The following is an 18913-nucleotide window of genomic DNA, read 5'->3' as shown; positions in this document are numbered from 1 at the left end:
AATGTCTTTATTTCACCGAATAACTCAAAATTGATGTATTTTGATGTTTTTAAGTTTTGAAGTTCTACGCCATTTAATTCAGGATAATCTATTCTTTCTAATGATGTAAATGTGGGTAGCATAGTATGCTGTGATCAATTGCTGGTAGTTAAAACTTCAAAATTATATTTTTACTCATGGAACTCTGAGGTCGTCCCATTGTTTCCTATAGGGGTATTTCGCCAAATATCTCACATTGTGACACCATTTTAATCAGGAGAATCTCCTCTTTGTAATTATGTCTGGGCAGCGAGCTCGGTTGTCATCGATCACTACACCAGAAATAGTCAGAAGTTTTCATTATTTCCCTACTTCCTCAATACGCAGACATAAGCACAGTAGACACAATCGAGGTGCGGATGTTTATTTATTACACGTCCAGCCTACTTATGGGCAAGTCCCAATGTGCAGCAGGGCAAGTGTACTAAAAAGCCGCAGTTGGCAGAATGCGCCTTTACGCGCGCCACTCAACATGTGTAGCCCTGCTGCGGTGACCAGGCTGCTCCGATTCACAGTTCACCACCGCCAGACACTTTCAGTGGCGCTGGACGGCTTTGTGTCTGGTGGTCGGAGGTTCAAGTCCGGAGCCAGCAGACAATTAGGACAACATTTGCAGACAACGATAGAAACAACTCCGGAGAAGTACAAAACAATAGACGATCTACGTGGACCAAGTTTGGCCACGACGGTGTATTGGCTGTTCGTGAAGGGATATGCAGATAAGAGCCATGCGATGCAGGTAAAATGAATCCCACATTAATCACAGTGCCTCGGTTAATCACAGTGCCTCGGTTAATTTCTGCTACTCTTTCATCCAAGTATGGGAAGGGTTGACGGGTCTAGCTAAAAATAAATGTTTTTCGCATGAAGAGAGGAGTTGCCACCACACCCGTCGCTATGCTTGTGCCCCCCCCCCCCAATTTTTTTTTTAAAAATTGTTTTTCGCATGAAGAGAGGAGTTGCCACCACACCCGTCGCTATGCTTGTGCCCCCCCCCCACACACACTTGAGGGAATTTATTATTAAATATACGTACTGTAGGCTAATAATTATTGTGCCCTGCCCTCCCATGCATTTCATATGCCCCCCTTAAGACTGAGGTCTGGCGACGGGTCTGGTTGCCACATTTATCTAATAAACCCTTTTCCATAACGTTATCGAGCGAATTAAGGAATATGTACGTCATTTTTAACGACATAGGCTAAGAAGCAAAATTCGATTTTCCATCAATTATAATTCTTGCGAGTTTAAGAATATGTTCAAATAAAAGGTAAATCGCTCTTATTCAACTCTCCAGATCATTTTCCATCAATGGATGTCGATTTAACTGGTTTTGACTGCTATAATTAAGCAATAATGCCCGATGAGGTGTGGTATATGCCACAAACCCTTGAGGTGCCTTATTGCTATTATAAAACAACGTAATTAGAACAGTAAAAAAAGTTTTTTTGTGTAATTCCTGTGGTACATGGCATTGACGTCACCAGACCCGGGCCTTCGGGGCTTTAACCCGGTATGATTTTGTCTCAGCCCCGAGTCTTTTGCCCTGCTGGGATAATGTAAAACAAACTAGGCTACACCTCATTACACACTGCAATGAATACTCCAATCATGAGCCCTGGCCTGCCCTGACTTTTTAGTGCTGCCTAAAACATTTCTGTGTACCCCATGATGATGTTATTCAAAGTTATTGTGTAGTATACCTTGCAAACATTGTGAATTTTACGTTTTAGAAAGGATTGTATGCTGGTATGTGCATGTGTGTAAAAATGTGAAGTTTTGTTACTACAGGGGGGTTGGAGGTGGTGTATTTGTTTTTGTGTAATTAAATAGGTAGAAATATTGTCCTGTAGCTAATTGACCTTGGAATCTGTGATTTATTACCACAAATATGATAAAATCATATGATAAAATCATGATTTTCAGCTGCAAAAATTCTGTAATTCTTGGCATTCTCTCAACCAGCTTCATGAGGTAGTCACCTGGAATGCATTTCAATTAACAGGTGTGCCTTGTTAAAAGTGAATTTGTAGAATTGCTTTCCTTAATGCATTTGAGCCAATCAGTTGTGTTGTGACAAGGTAAGGGTGGTATACAGAAGATATCCCTATTTGGTAAAAGACCAAGTCCATATTATGGCAAGAACAGCTCAAATAAGCAAAGAGAAATGACCGTCCATCATTATTTTAAGACATGAAGATCAGTCAATACGGAAAATGTCAAGAAATTTGAAAGTTTCTTCAAGTGCAGTCGCAAAAACCATGAAGCGCTATAGTGAAACTGGCTCTCATGAGGACCGCCACAGGAATGGAAGACCCAGAGTTACCTCTGCTGCAGAGGATAAGTTCATTAGTTACCAGCCTCAGAAATTGCAGCTCAAATAAATGCTTCACAGAGTTCAAGTAACAGACACATCTCAACATCAACTGTTCAGAGGAGACTGTGTGAATCAGGCCTTCATTGTCGAATTGCTGCAAAGAAACCACTAGTAAAGGACACCAATAAGAAGAGACCTGCTTGGGCCAAGAAACACGAGCAATGGACATTAGACCGGTGGAAATTTGTCCTTTGGTCTCGAGTACAAATTTGAGATTTTTGGTTCCAACCGCTGTGTCTTTGTGAGACGCGGTGTCGGTGAACGGATGATCTCCGCATGTGTATTTCTCACCATAAAGCATGGAGGAGGAGGTGTTATGGTGTGGGGTTGCTTTGCTGGTGACACTGTCTGTGATTTATTTAGAATTCAAGGCACACTTAACCAGCATGGCTACCACAGCATTTTGCTGCGATACGCCATCCCATCTGGTTTGGGCTTAGTGGGACTATCATTTGTTTTTCAACAGGACAATGACCCAACACACCTCCAGGCTGTGTAAGGGCTATCTTACCAAGAAGGAGAGTGATGGAGTGCTGCATCAGATGACCTGGCCTATACAATCCCCTGACCTCAACCCAATTGAGATGGTTTGGGATGAGTCGGACGGCAGAGTGAAGGAAAAGCAGCCATCAAGTGCTAAGCAAATGTGGGAACTCCTTCAAGACGGTTGGAAAAGCATTCCAGGTGATGGTGGTTGAGAGATTGCCAAGCGTGTGCAAAGCTGTCATCAAGTCAAAGGGTGGCTATTTGAAGAATCTCAAATATAAAACATATTTTGATTTGTTTAACACTTTTTTGGTTACTACATGTTTCCATATGTGTTATTTAATAGTTTTGATGTCTTCACTATTATTCTACAATGTAGAACATATTAAAAATAAATAAATAAAACCTTGAATGAGTAGGTGTGTCCAAACTTGACTGGTAGTGTATTTATTTCAATAGGCATAGGCTACTGACTAAAATCTGGGTTTATAATTGCAATTCAACTTTGCCATGGTTTGCTAAGCTAGATGCATATAGCCCCAGATAGGCCAACATCTAATTTCAGGGAAAAGTCCACAATGAAACTGACATTAAATGTGGAGAATTATACATTTGCAATAGAGCTGTGACCATGATCAAAATTGATAACTGCAGCACTCTTTCAACCAGTGCTCTCAATGCACACTACCCCCTCCGGCCCTCCACACCATTCATTCACTCAATTACTCAATTACTCAATTACTCACTCAATTACTCAATTACTCACTCACACACTCACTCAGTAAGAGCCTGCATGGTCACTGCCAGATAGCAGCAGGTAACAGTGAAATATATAGATTTTTTAAAAAGAGAAATGCCATGGCGGCCGAGGTGCAATTTAGTAGCAGAAAAACCTGCCACCCGCGACCAATCCATTTTCACCCGCGACATCGTTTTCAAAGTAGCTCATTTGGTGGTAAAAAGTTAACAATGGCGACCATGACGAAGACTCACATAAACTTTGAAAGCGCATACCAAGCAGCCACGCAAAATGGTCTTGAGTGACAACAAATCTGCCCAATTATCTGATTTGCTTGAAATACGCCCACTTCGGTTAATCCGCCCACTTCGGTTGACACTCCACGTATGCAGTTACCCATGACTCCTTTCATCGGCCTGGCGTTGAATTTATGGGTCCTATCTTAAGGACAATGAATTGATAAACATTAATTAGCGATTGTGACTAGGTCGTTTACAGGTCAATAAAAAGAAAGGATACATATCCACCAGTAGCAAAACGTATCACATGTTATCCTAAATCAAGCTTCATGCAAGGGGGAGGGGCTGATCCAACTCAAGGTGTCATAAAAAAAATATATACACCCCCCTCCCCAAAATAAAACATATTTTCACATGACCCCTCCCCTTATACTGTAAAATAAATTGAACACCTTCCCCCTCCATAGAATAAACTAAAAATAATGTTTACAACCACAAATAACAATAACTGTAGCGACCCTGTGTTTATAAACGTGGATATCGACTTTGCCACTTTTGTGGCACAGTCGATGCCACGCAGGGCTACTGGCCAGAAGGTTGAGGGTTCACTGACCACCACAGACTAGTTCACTCTCCCTGCCTGTTTCATTACACTACGATCAGAGCCGGCTGCAGACAATGATTAGCCAGGGGAAATCTGATTTTCAAAATGTTATGCCATATTTATAATTATATAAAATATATGCAACAACATTGTCCACCAACAGATTTCTGTGCCAACCAATAAACAAAGCATACTGACTTCGAGCACTTCAATATCATGGTTTGCGTTTTCAACAGAACAATAAATAGACTATGTCAATCTCGATAAACAGAAAATAGATCAGTCCCTAACTTGTAAACTTACCCAGTGTCGAAGCCTTAACTTGACAATCTCCGAATGTAGGCATAATCAGTGAGACTGGACTAGCACACTTGCCTTTAGGGTGATTATAGATAGGTTTCCATCCAATTGGCGACAGATTTTCATGTGAATATTCTAAAATCTTCATAAAAACAATATGCCATTTCAGAGTTTCCTTGAGGAAAATTTGGCGCCGGACAACATGACAGGGAAGATTTTAATTTACTGGTCATTTGAGAAATGTTATGGACATCCAAATGCATTCAGAACCAACCTGGTGCAGCCAGCGCCATCAATAAACGAGGGATGTTGGCCAAATCAGCCACATTTACGTGTCCTTAAAAATCGCCTATAACAAATTACAAAAACACCATTCCTTGTGTTTCGATGTGTAGCATATGCAAAACTTTATAGCCTATTTTTAAGTTTTTTTTTTAGGCTACTTTCTAAAACAATAATTGTCCACCTCATGATTCAGCTGTCAGAGATTTGAGCACTAAATGCATCAGGGCATTGCATGCAAAGGCCTATAGGCTTAGGTATCCACTGTATGATATTAATATTTTAATAAATATATATAAACTTAGCCAAAAAAGAAACGTCCCTTTTTCAGGACCCTGTCTTTCAAAGATAATTTGTAAAAATCCAAATAACTTCACAGATCTTAATTGTAAAGGGTTTAAACACTGTTTCCCATGCTTGTTCAATGAACCATAAACAATTAATGAACATGCACCTGTGGAATGGTCGTTAAGACACTAACAGCTTACAGACGGTAGGCAATTCAGGTCACAGTTATGAAAACTTAGGACACTAAAGAGGCCTTTCTACAGACTCTGAAAAACACCAAAAGAAAGATGCCCAGGGTCCCTGCTCGTCTGCGTGAACGTGCCTTAGGCATGCTACAAGGAGGCATGAGGACTGCAGATGTAGCCAGGGCAATAAATTGCAATGTCCGTACTGTAAGACGCCTAAGACAGCGCTACAGGGAGACAGGACGGACAGCTGATCGTCCTCGCAGTGGCAGACCACGTGTAACAACACCTGCACAGGATCGGTACATCTGAACATCACACCTGCGGGACAGGTACAGGATGGCAACAACAACTCCCAGAGTTACACCAGGAACGCACAATCCCTCCATCAGTGCTCAGACTGTCCGCAATAGGCTGAGAGAGGCTGGACTGAGGGCTTGTAGGCCTGTTGTAAGGCAGGTCCTCACCAGACATCACCGGCAACAACATCGCCTATGGGCACAAACCCACCGTCGCTGGACCAGACAGGACTGGCAAAAAGTGCTCTTCACTGACGAGTTGTGGTTTTGTCTCACCACGGGTGATGGTCGGATTCGCTTTTATCGTTGAAGGAATGAGCGTTACACCGAGGCCTGTACTCTGGAGCGGGATCGATTTGGAGGTGGGGGGTCCGTCATGGTCTGGGGCGGTGTGTCACAGCATCATCGGACTGAGCTTGTTGTCATTGCAGGCAATCTCAACGCTGTGCGTTACAGGGAAGACATCCTCCTCCCTCATGTGGTACCCTTCCTGCAGGCTCATCCTGACATGACCCTCCAGCATGACAATGCCACCAGCCATACTGCTCGTTCTGTGCGTGATTTCCTGCAAGACAGGAATGTCAGTGTTCTGCCATGGCCAGCGAAGAGCCCGGATCTCAATCCCATTGAGCACATCTGGGACCTGTTGGATCGGAGGGTGAGGGCTAGGGCCATTCCCCCCAGAAATGTCTGGGAACTTGCAGGTGCCTTGGTGGAAGAGTGGGGTAACAGCTCACAGCAAGAACTGGCAAATCTGGTGCAGTCCATGAGGAGGAGATGCACTGCAGTACTTAATGCAGCTGGTGGCCACAGGGATACATTATTCAATTTCTGTTAGTCACATGTCTGTGGAACTTGTTCAGTTTGTCTCAGTTGTTGAATCTTGTTATGTTCTGTGGCAGATTAGGGGGTTGGGTCAAGACGTTTACACAGATCAGACACGGACAGAGTATGATCAGCTCGGTTTCAAGGGTGTTTATTAATAAAATAATCAAAAAGTTAGGTCTCCCCCATGAGACCCTCTCCAGGATACCGTCTCCAACTACACGGAAGTTACCTTACTTCCCCCAGTCCTCTCTCATGTGCTGCCCTTCTGGCAGCTTTATGGGCCTTGCACAGCTGGTGAGCAATTCTCCCTTAATTACTCACCAGCTCCCAATTAGCCCCAATTAGTCCCGTCCGGGGAGACCTGGCATGTCCAGTAGATGGAGCCACTTCCTCGTGATGTATACTCCATCTGTTACCAGGCCTCGACAAGTCTCCCCCTGGTGGCTGACCTGCTGTACGCCACAGTTCATACAAATATTGACACGTTAAGTTTGCTGAAAATAAACGCAGTTGACAGTGAGAGGACTTATCTTTTTTTGATGAGTTTATATACAGTGCAGTCGGAAAGTATTCAGACCCCTTGACTTTTTCCACATTTTGTTACGTTACAGCCTTATTCTAAAATGGATTAAATGATTTCCCCCCCTCGTCAATCTACACTAAATACCCCATAATGATAAAGCGAACAAAGGTTTTTAAGAATTTAAAAAAATCAAGAACAGAAACACATTATTTACATAAGTATTCAGACCCTTTGCTATGAGATTCGAAATTGAGCTCAGCTGCATCCTGTTTCCATTGATCATCCTTGAGATGTTTCTACAACTTGATTGGAGTCCAGCTGTGGTAAATTCAATTGATTGGACATGATTTGGAAAGGCACACACCTGTCTGTATAAGGTCACACAGTTGACAGTGCATGTCAGAGCATAAACCAAGCCATGAGGTCGAAGGAATTCTCTGTAGAGTTCCGAGACAGGATTGTGTCGAGGCACAGATCTGGGGAAGGGCACCAAAAGGTGAGGTGACCAAGAACCCGATGGTCGCTCTGACAGAGCTCCAGAGTTCCTCTGTGGAGATGGGAGAACCTTACAGAAGGACAACCATCACTGCAGCACTCCACCAATCAGACCTTTATGGTAGAGTGGCCAGACGGAAGCCACTCCTCAGTAAACGGCACATGACAGCCCTCTTGGAGGTTGCCAAAAGGCACCTAAAGGACTCTCAGACCATGAGAAACAAGATTCTCTGGTCTGATGAAACCAAGATTGAACTCTTTGGCCTGAATGCCAAGCGTCACGTCTGGAGGAAACCTGGCACCATCCCTACAGTGAAGCATGGTGGTGGCAGCATCATGCTGTGGGGATGTTTTTCAGCAGCAGGGGTTGTGAGACTAGTCAGGATCGAGGGAAAGCTGAAAGGAGCAAAGTACAGAGAGATCCTTGATGAAAACCTTCTCCAGAGCACTCAGGACCTCAGACTGGGGCGAAGGTTTACCATCCAACAGGACAACGACCCTAAGCACACAGCCCAGACAACGCAGGAGTGGCTTCGGGACAAGTCTCTGAATGTCCTTGAGTGGCCCAGCCAGAGCCCGGACTTCAACCCGATCTAACATCTCTGGAGAGACCTGAACATAGCTGTGCAGCGACGCTCCCCATCCAACCTGACAGAGCTTGAGAGGATCTGCAGAGAAGAATGTGAGAACCCCCCCAAATACAGGTTTGCCAAGCTTGTAGCGTCATACCCAAGAAGACTCTAGGCTGTAATCGCTACCAAAGGTGCTTTAACAAAGTACTGAGTAAAGGGTCTGAATACTTATGTAAATATAATATTTCAGTTTATTTTATTTTATAAATTTGCAAAAATTCATAACCTGTTTTTGTTTTGTTATTATGGGGTATGGCATGTAGATTGATGGGGGAAAAAACAGTTTAATCAATTTGACAATAAGGCTGTAACGTAACAAAATGTGGAAAAAGTGAAGGGTTCTGAATACTTTCCGAATGCACTGTATATAGCCTATATAAAGGAAGAGAAGCTTAGGCCTAACCCCAGAGAGATAGAGATATGCCGGTGGCATGCTACGACACTGACATGGCTACTGCGTCTGCTATACTGATATAAACGTACAGAATGAGGGTAATTCGTACATTTTCTATCCAAATATTTTGTATAAAGATAAGCATTATATTGTTAGGTTATAGGAGTAACTCTGGTAGGCCTGAAACAGGCTTCTTCACCTCAATCAAGTTCAACCTTCATATCATAGGCCTGCAGTAGCTAAAGCTTAATAATAGCCACACCATACCAAACATTCACAAACACCATACCAAACATTCTAAACTTTATTAGGGTAATATCAAAAGTAAGCTACGCCATTGTTTATAGGGAAAATACGAGCAGAAGAGCAAATGTAAACCTGGGAAAAAACGCACTACCCTCCCCTGTGCCACAAAAAAAAAAAAACACAACCCTCAACAAAGCAAAAAAAAGGTTTGACAACCCTCCCCTATTTTGAAACACCCCTCCCCCACAATACATTTCGGTCTGTCCCTAAGGGCATAACTTTGTGTTGCATATTGGGGGGGTCATGGTTAATGGGTTACATGGTCAACACCCTTGAAGGGGGTGAAATTGTTGTTTCTGGTGATTTTTGAAGGGAAAATACAAATCAAATCAAATGTTATTTGTCACATGCGCAGAATACAACAGGTGTAGACCTTACCGTGAAATGCTTACTTACAAGCCCTTAACCAACAATGCAGTTCAAGAAATAGAGTTAAGAAAATATTTACTAAATAAACTAAAGTAAAAAAACAAAAAGTTACACAATCAAATAACAATAACGAGGCTATATACAGAGGGGACCGGTACCGAGTCAATGTGCGGGGGTACAGGTTAGTCAAGGTAATTTGTACATGTAGGTAGGGGTAAAGTGACTATGCAAGTCTATGATTTGGGTGACTGGAGTCTTTGACTATTTTTCGGCCTTCCTCTGACACCGTCTAGTATATAGGTCCTGGATGGTGGAAGATATGTACTGGGCCGTACGCACTACCCTCTGTAGCGCCTTACGGTCGGATGCCGAGCATTTGCCATACCAGGCGGTGATGCAACCGGTCAGGATGCTCTCGATGGTGCAGCTGTAGAACGTTTTGAGGATCTGGGGACCAATGCCAAATATTTTCAGTCTCCTGAGGGGGGAAAGGTGTTGTCGTGCCCTCTTCACGACTGTATTGGTGTGTTTGGACCATGATAGTTTGTTGGTGATGTGGACACCAAGGAACTTGAAACTCTCGACACGCTCCACTACAGCCCCGTCGATGTGAATGGGGGCATGTTCGACCCTCCTTTTCCTGTAGTCCATGATCAGCTCCTTTGTCTTGCTCACATTGAGGGAGAGGTTGTAGTCCTGGCACCACACTGCCAGGTCTCTGACCTCCTCCCTATAGGCTGTCTCATCGTTGTCGGTGATCAGGCCTACCACTGTTGTGTCGCCAGCAAACTTAATGATGGTGTTGGAGTCGTGCTTGGCCACGCAGTCGTGGGTGAACAGGGAGTACAGGAGGGGACTGATCACGCACCCCTGAGGGGCCCCCCTGTTGAGGATCAGCGTGGCAGATGTGTTGTTGCCTACCCTTACCACCTGGGGGCGGCCCATCAGGAAGTCCAAGATCCAGTTGCAGAGGGAGGTGTTTAGTCCCAGGCTTAGTGATGAGCTTTGTGGGCACTATGGGATTGAACGCTGAGCTGTAGTCAATGAACAGCATTCTAACATAGGTTTTCCTTTTGTCCAGGTGGGAAAGGACAGTGTGGAGTGCGATTTGAGATTGCGTCATCTGTGGATCTGTTGGAGCGCTGTGCGAATTGGAGTGGATCTAGGGTTTCCGGGATGATGGTGTTGATGTGAGCCATGACCAGCCTTTCAAAGCACTTCATGGCTACCGACGTGAGTGCTACAGGGCGGTAGTCATTTAGGCAGGTTACCTTCGCTTTCTTGGGCACAGGTACTATAGTGGTCTGCTTGAAACATGTAGGTATTACAGACTCAGTCAGGGAGAGGTTGAAAATGTCAGTGAAGACACTTGCCATTTGGTCCGCGCATGCTCTGAGTACACGCCCTGGTAATCCATCTAGCCCCGCGGCCTTGTGAATGTTGACCTGTTTAAAGATCTTGCTCACATCAGCTACGGAGAGCGTGATCACATGGTCGTCTGGAACAGCTGATGCTCTCATGCATGCTTCAGTGTTGCTTGCCTCGAAGTGAGCATGAAAGGCATTTAACTCGTCTGGTAGGCTCGCATCACTGGGCAGCTCGCGGCTGGGTTTCCCTTTGTAGTCCGTAATAGTTTGCAAGCCCTGCCACATCCAACGAGCGTCAGAGCCAGTGTAGTAGGATTCAATCTTAGTCCTGAATTGACGCTTTGCCTGTTTGATGGTTCGTAGCGGGATTTCTTATAAGCATCCGGATTAGTGTCCCGCTCCTTGAAAGCGGCAGCTCTAGCCTTTAGCTCGGTGCGGATGTTGCCTGTAATCCATGGCTTCTGGTAGGGATATGTACGGTCACTGTGGGGACGACGTCATCGATGCACTTATTGATGAAGCCGGTGACTGAGGTGGTATACTCCTCAATGCCATTGGCTGAATCCCGGAACATATTCCAGTCTGTGCTAGCAAAACAGTCCTGTTGCTAGCAAAACAGTCCTGTAGCGTAGCATCTGCGTCATCTGACCACTTCCGTATTGAGTGAGTCACTGGTACTTCCTGCTTTAGTTTTTCTTTGTAAGCAGGAATCAGGAGGATAGAATTATGGTCAGATTTGCCAAATGGAGGGCGAGGGAGAGCTTTGTATAGTCTCTGTGTATAGTCTCTTTGAATAGCTTTCTTTGTCTCTGTGTGTGGAGTAAAGGTGGTCTAGAGTTTTTTTTTCTCCTATGGTTGCAAATGTGACTTGCTGGTAGAAATGAGGTAAAACAGATTTATGTTTGCCTGCATTAAAGTCCCCGGCCGCTCCGCTTCTGGATGAGCATTTTCTTGTTTGCTTATGGCCTTATACAGCTCGTTGAGTGCGGTCTTAGTGCCAGCATCGGTTTGTGGTGGTAAATAGACGGCTACGAAAAATATAGATAAAAACTCTCTCTCTCTACATATAAAACTTTCCTGATGTTTTGGTCAATTTATCCCAACCAACCACAACTGAAATAATGTATTTATTACTTTAAACTGTTGGTTTAACTCTAACAGTTCAGAAAGTAACCACGCTTGGAGTAGCACATGTCTGAACTGTCCCCACTTGCACCAGCGAATAGCTAGTTTTTCGCGTGGCACTGACTGGTAAGACGCTTCAGGAGGGTGGTCACGTGTGCTAGCAAGGCAGAGGTCCCGAGTTCGCGGCAGGTATGGGCCGAATCGGGAGAAAGTGGTACTCGCTAAGCAAGCAGCGTGACACCCTTTACATTGGCAAGTTTTTGTAGAACGACTATGAGAAAGTCAGTTCTGGGGCTGCGGTCAGTTCAATTGAATGCTTCCCCAAAACGTTCTTCAACATTATTGAACAGACTTTGAGGTAGCCTACGTTTGCTCCATTTGGTGGGTGTGGCTTGAAGCAATGAGTTAAATATTTGAAGGGCAGCAGTGAATTATGAACCCACAACCCAACCCCTCCCCGTTTTTCAACTGGTCATTCAGAACAGCACCATTTCCGTTTAATTGAATTTTGCATTACGTTTTTTCGTACTGAACACAGCTCTGGTGAGTTTTCTATACTCCAAAATTAATGACAATAAAATGGTGATACCATTAAAATATAATTTCCCCCTCCAAAAATTAGCCTAACAACATATTGGTCCATATTATCAGGCTGGTGTGTTATTTAGCAATAAGCATTATCACCTGTAACCCAACTGATGCGGCATAGTGGCTATAAATAAATAGGCTGAACGGTTGCCCATCTGTATTTGTGCTAATCGTTAGCTAGATCAGTGCTTCCCAAACTTCTTCAGTCTCACCCCCGCCAATTGAATGAACTTAACTATTGTTACACAAAAATATGGTATAAGAATACCTTTTACTCATCAAGAAACAGTACCTGGTGTCCCTTACATATTGAAATCAAGAAGAAAAAAATGTATAAAGGTGAAATAAACCAGCTTACTGCTGTGTAATGTCACATGCATCCAGGGGTGCAACTTTACGTCCCCCCCACATTCTGAAATTGCATTTTTGTCCCCCCCAGTTTTATCATTGGAATGTGATACAAAACGAGGCAACAGTGTGCTTTAGGACCATGTGTACGCCTCCGAGCGGTCGGGTAGGCCTACCCCACTTCTAAAACCAAAGTTGCGCCCATGCATGCATCTACATCAATAAAGACTAGGGTAGGCCAATTTATTTTGTAGATTTTCTCAATTGAAATAAAATATAAAGGTGGTTCTGGAAGTATTCTCAGGGTGATTATTAGATTGTATGAACATGAGTGTTTTCCCCCCACAATGCTGGCAATCAAATGTGTTTCTAAACATAAATAAGGAGGATAGGTTGCCGCTGCTTGTCAGAGTCGAGAGAAGCAGGATGCCTCTGACATGAGAGATAAACAGGCTTGCTTGAGCCTGCTGCATGAGGTTCAGAGAACAACCCTTCTGTAATTGTGTAGCCTACTAGTGTAGCCTTCCAGTTCTTTCAAAGTTCATAATTGTTATGTGAATTATTTAACAAACTATTTCAGTGTGTCTGTGCGTCTCCCAAAAGGTTGTAAGTCTTTTGGGATTTAAGTAACGGACAGAGTCCCGGTCTGCATAGTCAGAGATTTATTCATTGAGAATTCTGCCATCACAATTTCAGAGTCCATCTTTTATACTCATACGTCATACAAAAATCCCTCCTCTCTGTAGGCGGGCTGTAGTTTTCCACTTTAAAACTGCTCTCCTGACCATCAGTTCACACACACACACACACACACATACACACACACACACACACGCATACATACACACACACACACACACACACACATACACACACACACACACACATGCATACACACATACATACACACACACACACATACATACACACACATGCATTCCTTAGTTATCGCCGTCCTCACAATATCCTGCATACTCCTTAAAAAGCCTAACAGTTTCTCTCCTCCCTTAATTCCTCAGTTATCAGTTGCCTGTAGACAGTTCTCCTTGTCCTTTGTTGTCTGGCCTAACTCTTACTCACATTGCTAAATAGTAACACAATGTCATAATCTTTACTGGTCCTACACTCACACATTCTAACACATTTCACACAGTTTCAGGGTGTAATAATTAGTCATTAATAATTAATCTATCAATCCACCCATTGAAGCATATAAGTTGGTTTGCATATAAAAACATAAAACATTGTCTCATTCAATAAAGGTTAATCAGCAATGGTACCTAACCTGTTTACCCACTATCTGGAAACAACAGTCTAAGCCTATAGTGAAGAACGTTTGCTTCATCACATCCTGCAACATCAGTTAACTAGTACACCATACTTAAAACAAGACTTTAATACACAAAATATCATTACAATAACTTTTAAACTAGAGATTTATAGTTCTAGGTAAACATCCAGTCTCAAACTATCTGAATCGCCGTCGTCCTCCACCAAGCCTGGTGGGTCATATTCTTCATTCCTTAGGTCGGAGTCCGGGATTGGGCCGTATCTCACCATCTGCTGTGATACTGCTCCAACGCCTTGCTCACCAATCCTCGGACTCAGGGAATAAGACAACATCCACAAAGAACAAGCATACCCATAGACGCGATTGCCGCGCCTAAAATAGTTACAACAATAGTTTTCCATTTACCAAACATTTTATCAAACCAACCAGTCATTGATGTATTCATCCCCCAGTTCTCAGCCCATTCTTTACTTAATGCAGTGAGACCTGCCAGTGCTCTAGTTACTGTACCATCTGGGGCTGTATTGTTGGGGATAAACATACAACAATGACCTCCCACCATCTTGAAAATCCGCCCTTCTCTGCTAAAAGCATTTCGAGAACCAAACTATTCTGCAGGTCATGAGTGAGGTGGCGGATAGTTGGCCTGAGATTCTCTTCACTGCATCCCTTGTCTAATTAACAAACCTTTGTAGATGTAATTAATCCAGTCAACATTTTTATCAATTGTAACCCACCAGAAAAACGTTGTTGTAAACCCTTCTCCAATTTGATCTGTGATTCGCATTACTTTGGTGTCTATAACATTGATCATCTCTGGGGTTCATGGTGAATTGGGGTGCCTTAGTATTATCCTTTTTAAGAGTGGTTATTTTAATATCAGAACAATTAGGTGAGGTTTGGTTTGATCCCAAATCTATCACACAAGAGAACATGGTCTGAGGCATAGGTACAGTTACAAGGGTTGGCCTACCTGTTGAACAGGCATAACAATTAGTTTGACCCAACGCCCTAGCTGTGTAGTTAATCCACCTTACCCAGAAGTTCTCATTTGAAATTCCTTCTACTTCTCCTTGGTTCATTTCCTGCAAGAGGAAATATTATACCCTTGGTGGTTTAGTGCTATTTATTCCATTCCATTCTCATAGTATGTTCCCCAGGTATGTTTAAACACCCTTGCCCAACTTTCATGTACACGCCCCCTTCTTACCAAAGCCCCCAAAACCTGCTATCTCTTCATGGGAGAAGTCGAATGGTATCTTGAATCCCCCATCTTGTCCTAAACTGACTTTAACTATTGAAATAATCATTCCCCCAATAGTCTTTCTTGGTTTCAGTATTTCTACGAGATCGAATCAGTGCATAATTTCCCTGTTTAGGTTGACCTGGATTAATCCATAATATGGTTAACATGATGATGCAGCTCAGAGTCCCCCAAAATCCCCAAAACCGCCATCCCAATCCTGTCCCTGACCCACCTGCCTATACTTCCCCATACCCATACCTCTATAAACACCCCACAGTGATGAAAGGTCGGGGTAGGGTTTCTTCGTTAACAGAGTTTACCCCCGAACCCTAATGGGTCAGATCTTCTCTTTAACTCTGTGTGTGTTCAACGGTGTTGGTATGTTGGCATACCTTTTTGCAGTGGGTAACGTGGACCCAAGTGGCTCTCTCAGCTATTCTTATAGCGAAGGCAGTTACAGTGGGGAAAAAAAGTATTTAGTCAGCCACCAATTGTGCAAGTTCTCCCACTTAAAAAGATGAGAGAGGCTTGTAATTTTCATCATAGGTACACGTCAACTATGACAGACAAATTGAGAAAAAAAAATTCAGAAAATCACATTGTAGGATTTTTTATGAATTTATTTGCAAATTATGGTGGAAAATAAGTATTTGGTTACCTACAAACAAGCAAGATTTCTGGCTCTCACAGACCTGTAACTTCTTCTTTAAGAGGCTCCTCTGTCCTCCACTCGTTACCTGTATTAATGGCACCTGTTTGAACTTGTTATCAGTATAAAAGACACCTGTCCACAACCTCAAACAGTCACACTCCAAACTCCACTATGGCCAAGACCAAAGAGCTGTCAAAGGACACCAGAAACAAAATTGTAGACCTGCACCAGGCTGGCAAGACTGAATCTGCAATAGGTAAGCAGCTTGGTTTGAAGAAATCAACTGTGGGAGCAATTATTAGGAAATGGAAGACATACAAGACCACTGATAATCTCCCTCGATCTGGGGTTCCACGCAAGATCTCACCCCGTGGGGTCAAAATGATCACAAGAACGGTGAGCAAAAAATCCCAGAACCACACGGGGGGACCTAGTGAATGACCTGCAGAGAGCTGGGACCAAAGTAACAAAGCCTACCATCAGTAACACACTACGCCGCCAGGGACTCAAATCCTGCAGTGCCAGACGTGTCCCCCTGCTTAAGCCAGTACATGTCCAGGCCCGTCTGAAGTTTGCTAGAGTGCATTTGGATGATCCAGAAGAGGATTGGGAGAATGTCATATGGTCAGATGAAACCAAAATAGAACTTTTTGGTAAAAACTCAACTCGTCGTGTTTGGAGGACAAAGAATGCTGAGTTGCATCCAAAGAAGACCATACCTAATGTGAAGCATGGGGGTGGAAACATCATGCTTTGGGGCTGTTTTTCTGCAAAGGGACCAGGACAACTGATCCGTGTAAAGGAAAGAATGAATGGGGCCATGTATCGTGAGATTTTGAGTGAAAACCTCCTTCCATCAGCAAGGGCATTGAAGATGAAACGTGGCTGGGTCTTTCAGCATGACAATGATCCCAAACACACCGCCCGGGCAACGAAGGAAGCATTTCAAGGTCCTGGAGTGGCCTAGCCAGTCTCCAGATCTCAACCCCATAGAAAATCTTTGGAGGGAGTTGAAAGTCCGTGTTGCCCAGCGACAGCCCCAAAACATCACTGCTCTAGAGGAGATCTGCATGGAGGAATGGGCCAAAATACCAGCAACAGTGTGTGAAAACCTTGTAAAGACTTACAGAAAACGTTTGACCTGTGTCATTGCCAACAAAGGGTATATAACAAAGTATTGAGAAGCTTTTGTTATTGACCAAATACTTATTTTCCACCATAATTTGCAAATAAATTCATTAAAAATCTTACAATGTGATTTTCTGGATTTTTTTTCCTCATTTTGTCTGTCATAGTTGACGTTTACCTATGATGAAAATTACAGGCCTCTCTCATCTTTTTAAGTGGGAGAACTTGCACAATTGGTGGCTGACTAAATACTTTTTTCCCCCACTGTACCAATAGGACTTGGTATGGTCCCTCCCAGCGTGACTGCTTTCGATCCTTTTTCCTCAACGAATGGATCCACACCCAGTCTCCAGGTTATATACTATGAATCACCTTCTCCTTTAATTCTCCTGTAGGACACAAATTCTTAGACATACGGTTAATGAACAATTTTCTAATGTGTTCTGCTAGTGTATTCTCTAGTTCTATGTCTGCCTGTCTGGTCCTGCCAACTGTGGCATTCTGTAAGGTCTTCCAAACACTTTCTCAAAGGGGGATAACCCATCTTTATCTGGGGTTACTCTAAATTTCTCTATAAAAAAACTCTATAAAATCAATTTCCAATTGCTGGAAAGGGTACTTAGCCGGAGGATACTCACCCTGAGGTGCCCTTTGTCTGCTCTGGTGATTATTTTGAGCACAGATAACACATCTTGAACAAAAGTTAAAAAATAATAATAATAATAATAATCCCATATGCAAGTGTTGTCTAATCTGCTCTACCATCCATCCCTCCTCTTGACACATGTCACTGCCCATGTGTCAATATTACCACCTACCTAAACAATCACTTAGGTAATATTGGTAATTTATCATCCAATTGCCATCCCTTATTTATTTTCGAGACTGTCCCTTGCTTCTTTATTGCTCATATCTTCCTGATCTCATTACTAAATAAATGATCTAGGTAATAGCTGTTTCGCATTAGATTGTGCCTTCCTCTGATTACTGCAGCTCATTGCATTAATTTAGTTTCAAATACCAACTTGTTGTTTATTAAAGCATAATAAAAATGAAATTTAAATGACAACATTTGATAATACCTCAACTTACTTCTATCCCGTAAAAGTAATCCAAGATTAGTACAATTGACTAGCAACAGGTATCCGTCATTCAGGGAAAGCTCTCTCTCTCTTCTGTTATTTTATGGTTCAAATCATATATATTATTACCAAATTATAATCTTTACACTTTTCACAGTACTATAAATTACCCTCAACTTGGTAAAATAAACTATCTTAAAGTCCTCCTCTCATGCCTTTAGAATTACCAGTGTGGATGATTAATTAACACCAGAAATTCAAAACAGAGTTCAGAGGCAATTGAAATCATTCAACGAACTGTTCCATCCCATAGTATACTAAACATTACCATTATTCTAAATATTTCATAAATGTTACTTATCCCAATTGTTCATTAAGTCCTCATGACATTTATTCTCATAAGAAATCATGTATACCCTAAACTCAGTCAAAACAGAAAAACTCCATAAAATTCACTGTGTGTGCTCCTTTAAGACTTATCACCTTTGACCTGTTGAAAAACCCCTAAAATCAAAATAACAAGGCTTTATAAACATCATACTAGGTGTGTTGTTTTTTATTTGAAAACCCCAATTAAAAAACAACAAACCAAAATAGCCAGGTCATGAGGTCTCCTGATTTCTCTCTTCCCCTTCTCTAGTCATGCCTCCTCTTCTTCCTCTGATTCTGGCTTTCTCCCCCTGTCTCTTCCTCCTCTGCCT

General features: G+C 42.8%; 1 protein-coding gene across 1 annotated transcript in view; it reads left to right on the top strand.

Annotated features, from left to right (window-relative positions):
- The first annotated feature begins 457 nt into the window (after positions 1 to 457).
- cyp27a2 (cytochrome P450 family 27 subfamily A member 2) overlaps positions 458 to 18913 on the top strand; it is a 40012-nt gene continuing 21556 nt past the window's right edge. Inside the window, exon 1 of the mRNA XM_084155439.1 lies at positions 458 to 778. Within this exon, the coding sequence (XP_084011565.1) occupies positions 512 to 778 (267 nt within the window). The 5' untranslated portion in view covers positions 458 to 511. The remainder of the gene's footprint in view (positions 779 to 18913) is intronic.

This window comes from Coregonus lavaretus (assembly GCF_964263955.1).
Source record: "Coregonus lavaretus genome assembly, chromosome: 38".
In the NCBI taxonomy this organism is placed as follows: Eukaryota; Metazoa; Chordata; class Actinopteri; order Salmoniformes; family Salmonidae; genus Coregonus; species Coregonus lavaretus.
This window is presented reverse-complemented; position numbering and strand designations above follow the sequence as displayed.